Source organism: Cebus imitator, unplaced genomic scaffold (assembly GCF_001604975.1).
Source record: "Cebus imitator isolate Cc_AM_T3 unplaced genomic scaffold, Cebus_imitator-1.0 Scaffold628, whole genome shotgun sequence".
Lineage (NCBI taxonomy): Eukaryota > Metazoa > Chordata > Mammalia > Primates > Cebidae > Cebus > Cebus imitator.
The window spans coordinates 392652-402364 of record NW_016107943.1 but is presented as its reverse complement, the minus strand read 5'-3'; the positions used below and the strand labels follow the sequence as shown (position 1 = coordinate 402364).

The following is a 9713-nucleotide window of genomic DNA, read 5'->3' as shown; positions in this document are numbered from 1 at the left end:
GTTGCAGTGAGCCGAGATCGTGCCATTGCACTCCAGCCTGGGTAACAAGAGCGAAACTCCATCTCAAAAAAAAAAAAAGAAAAGCTAAGTTTTGTCTAATAGCAAATGGTCAATCCTCCTCAAAATAATCATTATATATAATTTGTGAAAAGTAAAAGAATGTTTTTATGGAATGTTCTAAAGGTAAATAATAAAATACAGAGCTAATATTTATTAATTTGTTCATTTTTCAAATATTTGAATATGCCTTTGTTATATTAGATACTATGCCAGTATTACCAATGGTATAAAATCCTACCCTTACCCACAAAGAGTTTATAATTTACCGAGTAGAGATAAAGATAAAGCTCAATGACAAATAACTAAATATTATATTGAACCATATGAAACTGCCATTTTTTATAAGTCAAAAATGATAAAATATCAATATATGCTTCAACCTACAAAAAGCAGCTATAACAAAGCTGAGAATAGCCTCAGTGTTTCAACCACGTTCAGAGTTGCATGACTATGTGCAAGTAAATTAACTAGGCCTCAGTCTCCTTAACTGTGGGATAAGGATAATGATAATACTGTTGGAAAGATTAAATGTGATGGTGCATATAAAGTTCCTAGAGCAGTGAATGACAAACAGCAGATGTTTAACACAGTCATCCAACAACTATGAATACTCACTAAGAGCCTATTATGTGCTAGTTTCAACATGTGGAGATATAGTCATTAAACAGACAAAAACCCCTGACTTAATGGAGATAATTTATAACGGAGGAGACTGATTAATTCTGAAAGGAACGGAGGAAAGAGAGAGAGAGACAGCAAGCAAGCATAATAAGGTGATGGGAGTTGCTAGAAGAATAGTCAGGGAAGAACCTGAAGAGATGGCATTTGATTAGGGACTTATATGAAGTGAAACAGTGGGACATTATGGCTAGCTGCTATTATGTACTGGGGTCAAAGAAAAGGAGAAGAGAACAAATGGGTAGGGGAACTAACATATCAGGTGTCTCCTATGTGCCAGGCACTTTATGAACATGATCAATTAACTTTCTAAGAAAGATTATGTCTGTGTTTCTCTTTTTTTTTTTTTAAGAGACAGGTCTGCTCTGTTGCCCAGGATGCGGTACAGTGGCACGATCATAACTCACTGCAGCCTCAAACTCCTGACCTCAATCTCAGCCTCCTGAGTAGTTAAGACTACAGGTGAGCACCACCACACCTGGCTAATTTTTTAAAATTTTAAAAAATTTAGTAGAGACAGGGTGTCACTATGTTGTGTTACTATGCTGAGGTTGGTCTCAAACTCCTGGCCTCAAGTAATTCTCCTACTTTGGCCACTCCAAAGTGCTGGAATTACAAGCATAAGCCACTGTGGCCTGCCCTATCTCAATTTTATGAGAAAACTGAAGCTCAGATTTCCCTAGGATCACAAATAAATTGAAAGTCAGGTTCCAAGGACCATGCTTGTTCTACAACATTATTCTACAAGGAAGAGTAATAACTAGAAACAGGGAAGAGATGGGTATAACTGAAAGTTTAAATTAAGATAATGGGAAAAATGAAGGAATACTTCAAAGTTTTTAGTACAGCTGACTTTGACAGTGCCAAAAATATATAAGTAAACAAATCAATAAATCAGTAAGTTGCTGCTTTTGAGAAAAAGATGAGGACGCCAGTTTTAGGTATGCCAAGTTTGAGATGCTCATCTAAGTTCTGGTGTATCTTATTGACTTGCATAATTATTTAAATTACTAAGATAAATCTGAAATGAGAAATTCCACTCATATCATTTGGCATGCTCATCTATATGAAAATATTCAAGAGTATTTGGAACCATAAGCTGAAAGAATATGTGAAGGTCAGAAGGAAAGTTTTAGAGTCATCCACAAAAGTACAAGTTGAAAAAGCTGAATGAGCAGATGATATTACCAAGGAATATACAGAGAAGGCAGAGTGAAAGGAAGACTGCTGAAAGAGCATGCTGGGAAGAAAAAGAAAGGATGGTTCAGATGATGAAATACATACAATGTATGTAATACAATGTCAGCAACTCAGATGGAAGTTTTAGCTAGAAGGAGAAAGATATGGAATTTGATAGGGAGAGGAAAAATTAAGTACAAGGAGCACTACCATGCAATAAGGGCCTTACTAAAGTCACATGCTGTAGTCCAAGAGCAGAAGGAGAGATATAAGTAATGGCTGTGACACACCTCAGCAAGCTGAGCCCCAGCAGGGGCACTGATTATAAAGGAAATGGCAAAAGCACCAGCAATAGAGTGCATAATGAGGGTCCCAGTAAAAGAACAGATAGCAAGGGAGTCTACAACTGAGTGATCAGTGGTGGGACCAGGACAGAGAGGACAACAAGGGCAGTGGAACAGATGGCAAGAGTACCTCTGACAGAATGGACAGTGACTGTCCCAGTGATAGAGCAGACAGTGGGGGCACCAACAATAGAGGGGACAGCAAGTACATCACAGCTAGTGCCCCTATCAAGGGTACTGGTGATAAAGTGGACAGTAAGGACACCTCTAATGGAGTGGGTAGTGAGGACACCATTGATAGACTGGATGATGAGGGTCCCAGCTGGAGAGACAAGTGAAGCCAAAAGAAAGCTAATGTACCTGGAGAGCAGGGAACACTAGCAGCAACCAGGAAAGAAATCAGAGGAAGACAAAGAGCAGACAAGTGGGCAGGATATGCAAAATATTTCATGACTGATATGGCAGAGGTACAGATCAACAGGAATGGATGTAGGCCGTGTTGATGTAGCCAACTCTTGGAGTTGCTATATTGTGGAGTACTAAAGAAGACGGTATTCATGAGACCTATAAGGCTTGCCTATGGTAATAAGGGGCTGAAAATAAAAATAAAGCTGACAGAGTGAGAGACTCAAGTCTGTCTGTATCAGAGGAGCACTGCACATGGAAATTTACCCAGGTGGCTGCCCATCTACATGGGTAAGTATGGAGGGCAGGAATGAATGGATGATGAAGCAGCCAGTTAGAAGACAGGTGGTAGGTACGAATTAGTATTAATCCAGGAGCTGTGCCCACTTGAGCAGAATCTGTATATTCATCATTTTAAACACAGTTCAAAATTAAATGGTACACACTGATATTTATATCTGACTTTTACAGATTGCATAAAACCAATTCAGCAAACTTTATTTCACATACTCAACAAATTACCTTTTCTTCCATCTCATAATCAACTCCAAATATGGGACTGGCAGAATAGATTTTGTGAAGTGAATTGATTTCCTTAACTGATTCTTGTAGTTTTTCCACAGGATCTATTTTAAAGCCAAGAACATATCCACCACTCTACAAGAGAAAATAATTATTAAAAAAAAAAAACCAACATGTCTCAAGAATTGCATTTATATGATAAATTTGATAGTCCTTATTTTAGAGCACAATATGTAAGTTCATTTTTTCAATTAAACTTTTTATTATGAAAAATTTCAGGCATATACAAAAACAGAAGAGTACAAACGGGAACCCCTACGGAGCCATCATACAGCTTCAAGAAGAAGCAACATGTGGCCAACTCTGTTTCATCTGTAACCTCGCCCTCACCTGAACCCCTCAACTCCCAACGCAGGCTTATTTTGAAGTATATCCAAATATAATTTCATCTGAAATATCAAAGGTAACCTTTCAAGATTTAAAAATTATACTGTAGACTGTGAAGGCCAAAATAACTAAGTTTTTCTTGAGCTAGGCCTTAAAAAGGAACAGAGTACATGAAAATAAGAAGGGAAATGGGCCATCTGTGGCTATCTCCTTGAAGAATTAGGAAAGAAACTGGGCCATGATAGAGTGTTTTGAGGAGTGTTAAAAAACTAAGTAGCGTACTGTAATAGGTAACAGTATATGCTCTGGGTTGAGAGCACTGCATTTATGTTCAAATTCTGGTTCTACCACTAATTCACTAGCTGTAGGACACTCAGAAACTTTCCTTAACCTTTTTAAGCCTCAATTTTCTAATTATAAAATGGTTATCAAGTTGTCATATTAAATAAGATAAATATATATACGACATTTGATATAGTTCTTGGAACAGAGTAAACACTCAATAAATGGCAGCTGTAGGCAGGGGAAGGAATGAGCAGACATTCATGTTTACATTTAGAATTTAGATGATAAGTAATTTTATAAATCACTTTTTAAAAATGTATTTAAAATTTTTCTTAGCCAGTCAAACCTACTACCATCAGACCAGCGTGTTTTATTCAAATGCATTTCTGCAAAAACCTGGCATAACGGAGCATAGAAGGTTATAATTAGTTAGCATATGTATATGTGAGAATATAAGATCTCAAACTGTGTGTGTGTGTGTGTGTGTGTGTGTGTGTGTGTGTGTGTGTATACACACAAATATATGGTTGTGTTTTTCTGAGACAGTCTTGGTAAATCAGTCAGACTTGAGATCAAAACTTAGCTCCACCACTTACTAGTTGTGAGATCATGGGCAAAGTCCTAATTTCTCTAAGCCTCAGTTTTCTTGACTGTAAGATGGGGGGAAAATAGTAGCTGTATTGTAGGATTGTATAAAGACTGGGATAATGCATGAAAAGCTCTCAGCACAGTGACTTGATTCTGTCATTAATAATAAAAGTGATGATCACAAGTGATTATGTCTGTCCAACAAAAAAATATAAGCATGATTCTTCCTCTGGGGACAGTTTCTATAAGACTTCCAACACTTCATATAAACTTCATATTAAAGCGAATATTCTCAGATGTAAACTGATTATAAAAAAAAACTAAAAATCTAGACTGTCACATAGTTTTAAAAATCAAAGATTAATAAAAATATACAAGATCTTACCTGCTGAGAGCTTTCTATGACAAGAGCTAAACCAAATTTTGAATCTCTAATCTTTATTGAACGCTAGAGGTAAAATGAAAAAGAAAAACATGCATGTTTTTATTAACTGAATAGGGACTCTTTAACACAGTTTTTAAACTTTACACAGTATTTACTTTTCATAGTCTAAAGAACAGAATTCTCCCTCCTTTCATTAAACTCCCACAGAGATCAAGTAAAAGAGACAAGACTCACACTGAAAATAGGTGGCAAACTTTTAAGAGGCAATACAAGAAAGACAGCTCTGAAGTATGTACAAAATTATCAGACTCAAATATTTCTCACTTCCAGGGAGTGAACTTTTTAAAAAATTAGAGACAATTAAATTAATTAGGTCTCACTTAGCCACCCAGGCCAGAGTACAATGGTGTGATCCCAGCTTACCACAGCCTCAAACTCCTGGGCTAATAGATCCTCCTCCTGCCTCAGCCTCCTGATTAGCTAGAACTACAGGCATGTGCCACCATGCCCAGCTAATTTTTTCTTTTTGGTGAGATGGGGTCACACTACATTGCCCAGGCTGATCTTGAACTCTTGGCTTCAAGCAATCCTGCTGCCTTAGCCTCCCAAAGTGCTGGGGTTACAGGCATAGCCATAGTGTCCAGCCTCAACTTTTAAACAAAAGGCTAGCAATCTTTTAGTTTTGGTAAGCCAGTGTCTTTTGTAGCTCCTAAGGCTAGATTAGTTTTTTAAAGTCACATGTGCCTTCTGTTTCTTACCTCATAGCCGGCTAAATTCTTAAAAGAACCTCTATTCTATTTATGTTTTTAAAATAAGTTTGGGCTGGGCACAGTGGCTCACGCCTGTAATCCCAGCACTTTGGGAGGCCCAGGTGGGTGGATCACCTGAGGTCAGGAGATCGAGACCATCCTGGCTAATAACAGTGAAACCCTGTCTCTACTCGAAATACAAAAAATTAGCTGGGTGTGGTGGCAGGTGCCTGTAGTCCCAGCTACTCGGGAAGCTGAGGCAGGAGAATTGCTTGAACTTGGGAGGCAGAGGGTGCAGTGAGCTGGGCAACAGAGCATACTCTGTCTCAAAAAAAAAAAAGTTTGAATATTTATCACTAGGCATCAAGGAAGGCTGGGATAGATCAAGTGTAATTAACATCAGCTGATAAATGTGATATGAGGACTAAGCTTGGTCAGCGGAAGATGGGCGTTGACCAGAGGCCTGGGAAAAGGGGAGAGTAGAAGCAGCATGGCAGGTAGGGCCTGTAGAAGTGACATAAAATGTACCTGCTGGCAGGGTAGGGGAGAACCATGGAGGACCTAACACTACGACCAGCAGACCAAAAACCCAGAAGAGGGTAATCTGGCAGGTGATGTTGGAATATCACGTTTCTAGACAGATGGGCAACTTTGAGAAAGAGACTTTGAGAAAGAGATTGAGAAAAAGATGAAAAGCTTTGATGATAATTGTTATGAAAACATGGCCTTTCACTTGGACTACTTTATACCCCACAAGAATATGTACAATTCCAGTTAAGAATCATAGAACACAGGCCAGGGGCGGTGGTCCACACCTATAATCCCAGTACTTTGGGAGGCTGAGGTGGGCAGATCACTTAAGTCCAGGAGTTTGAGACCAGCCTGGGAAACATGGTGAAACCCTGTTGCTACCAAAATTACAAAGAAATTAGCCGGGCATGCACACTTGTGGTTCTAGCTGTTCAGGAGGCTGAGGGAGAGAGGATTACCTGAGCCTGGGAGGTGGTGGTTGCAGTAAGCCAAGACTGTGCCACTGCACTCTAGCCTGGGTGACAGTGTGAGACCCCTGCCTCAAAAAAAGAAAAGAAAAGAAACAAAAAGAATCATAGAACACTGGCACTTTGGCTTTCAATAGGTAATCTAACCAGGTGTCTGTGGGTGACACAGGCTGGTAAGACAGAAACTGGCAAGAAGCTGATATATATGTAACTATAGGAGTGGGGTTGGGGTAATGGCTGAGGTGCAGAGCTGAAGTTAGAAAATGACTGCGGCCCTGACAGACGGTGATGATATCAGATTGCAAGTTGTTTGGGCCAGCTTGAATTCATTCCAGAGGCCATATTTGGCAACTCTATTCTTAAATAATGAAAAGAACAGAAAGCACAAGGTTGTTTACTATTCAGTAATTATTCAGCATAATAGAAGTTAGGTTAGGCAAGCTGTAACACGTTAATGCAATATAAAAAAGCAATAGTAATACAAACACAAATTTGTCAAATACCTATGTAGATTTTGTCACATCGTCCCAGCCTTGATTATAAATTTTTATATTTCTTTTGATGGCCAGAAATAATTTTCTTCCTATGCGATTCTATGACTTTCTGTTTAATATGTTGTTTTTCTCCACCAGACTGAAAGCCCCTTGATGGCAGGAACTGTATACTGGTTCATGATTTTCATGACTGTATCTCTAGCACCTGGCACAGAGGAGGTGCTCAAAATTTAGCATATAAATGCATGAATTATCAGAAATTTAAAACTCAGAAATTAAATAATTTAGCCAAAGATAGGGTTGGGAATATTTTGCAAAGAATTATTCGTCTCATGGGCCAGGAATTCTTTTCTTAAAAATGGTATTTTCTAGGTATCACATACATTCTGTCTACTCAATAAATATTAATAAAACTCCCTAGTCTTAAGACTATACATCCTACAATAAGGGCAGTTATCTCAGGATAACCTCATATGATTTTCATTAACTATTTTTATGTTCCATCTAATTTGTACTAGAATTCTGAAAGTAGTTTTTTTACATAAAACAAAATTACTTAGTGTATTGGAATTTACACTTTGTTTCACTGAGTCACTTATTTATCATAGCAGCAGCACAGTAAAAAGAACTATCTTTACCTACTCCCCAAACAAATTAGTCTCAGATATAGTCAGTTCTTATTTTGAATTTTAATTGTTTTGGTTTTTGTGTAAAAAAAAAAAAAAATAGACAAAGGGTCTAGTTCATGCTGGTCTTGAACTCCAGACCTCAAGCAATCCTCCCATCTCAGCCTCTCAAAGTACTGAGATTATAGGAATGAGCCACCATGTCCAGCCTGATTTTAATAGTTTTAATTGAACTTAAGCTGAAAGTATTATCACTAAAAATCATCTTGATTCCTTTCATTAAACCTGTGGTATGAATCCAGCTTGTATTACATTCTGTGTCTAAATACAATGAAAGCAGTTCATTCACAGAATTAATAAATCCTTCTGGCTTTCAAAAGCTTTGGAGCAGAAAGTGACAAGAGAGTCAAGAAAACCTGTGGATCAGTGTGCTAAAGCTATGCCAAGGAACCACCATATACTTGCTTCACAAAAAGGTTACAGAAAACTTTAATAGTTAAAGCCTTCTGGATGGAATCTGAGAGGCACCTCACTCTGTATAACTATTTAAATTTTTAGAATCCAGTATATTTCTTTTCTAATAGCAAGCGGGCAATAGTGCTGCTTCTCTGGAGAGTAAGTACAATTAGATCTTTTCTATGTTGAAATATTTCATAGTAAATTATCAACATCTTTACAATATACTCAGCTAATAACTGCTACCACTTAAAAAAGGGGGCAGAACTCATCTAATCCTAAAAGTCCCATTAACTATTGAACAAAAAATATTTATTCTACATGAAAATAAGGTCATCAAAATGTATGTACTTACAATTTGCAGATATGGTATACTGACATTAAAACTATCATTCATATTTGCATGCCACACAATTCTCACATTGGTAATAAAAAATGTTCCTAAATTGCCCTGTAAAAGACAGTAATGAGAGATACAGAAATGATCATTTTTTGGATACCTATTCTTTATTTTCTAATCACCAGAATAATTCTTATTACAGCAGCAAATAATACCAAAATTGAGTATCAATGACTTCATGATTCATTGATAGCAGTACAATTAGATAACTAACAGCCTGGACTCTGCAGTCAGGCTGCCTAATCATTAAACCATCAGTACCTACCAACTGTCTGACCATGGGGAAATTTCTTCTTGATGTATTTTGTCAAATGTAAAAATGGAGGTCTGATTAAATATCCCACGTGAATAAATCCCTTAGCACAGTGCCTGGCACATAGTAAGCAATCTACAAATGTTAGACCTTACTAAAATTAGTATTCAAAACCTTGGATAAGTCAAAGCAAAGAAGTTGTGTCAAGAAAGAGAAACAAAACATATGTAATAACCCCCATCAATCCACATTGCATTGTTTATAAGGGTAGGAGTTCCATAGTTAGATCTTTACCACCTAGCATAGCACCAGGAATTTTTGATTCATTAATTAAAGAGACAGTACAGGACTGGAATACCATTTTATTGAACTGAAAATAGGAATGTTACTGTCAACCTAACTTGTGCTTATTGAAAAATAATATGCTTTCCTATAATGCTAATTTTAACAATTAGAATTGACTATATAAATCCAATGATGAATGGAAAAATGATTACCAAAACACTGTCCCAAAAGGTTCACTAGTTCTTTGAACAATACCTGATCACTGGATAAATTCCATACTCCATTGATTTTATCATATACATGTTCCTGTGGTAACAGTCTTAATTGCTTGTTCTGAATTAGTGCACTTCTCAATTTAAAATCACGATACATTTTAGAAGTTTCATATGCTCTGTGAAAAAGAACAGATAAAAGACAACCCAAACTGAAGATGTGGTTTTCTGGGGTTATGTTTACTTATTTACTAAAACATATAGTTGTTAGTATTTATGTACATCACTCAAACAAAGCTGGACACAAACTCCTGGGCTCAAGTGATCCTCCTGGCTCAGCTTTCAGCGTACCTGGGACTATAGGCATGTGCCACTGCACCCAGCTATATTTTTCTTTTTTTTTTGGG

At 37.3% G+C, this 9713-nt stretch overlaps 1 protein-coding gene across 1 annotated transcript in view; it reads right to left on the bottom strand.

Moving 5' to 3' along the window:
* Positions 1-9713, bottom strand: part of BBS5 (Bardet-Biedl syndrome 5) — a 25755-nt gene that overhangs the window by 2264 nt on the left and 13778 nt on the right. Inside the window, exons 6-10 of the mRNA XM_037734493.1 lie at positions 9350-9485; positions 8512-8607; positions 4834-4896; positions 3182-3323; positions 2399-2583 (exon numbers count right to left, since the gene is read on the bottom strand). Coding sequence (XP_037590421.1) covers positions 2399-2583; positions 3182-3323; positions 4834-4896; positions 8512-8607; positions 9350-9485 — 622 coding nt within the window. The remainder of the gene's footprint in view (positions 1-2398; positions 2584-3181; positions 3324-4833; positions 4897-8511; positions 8608-9349; positions 9486-9713) is intronic.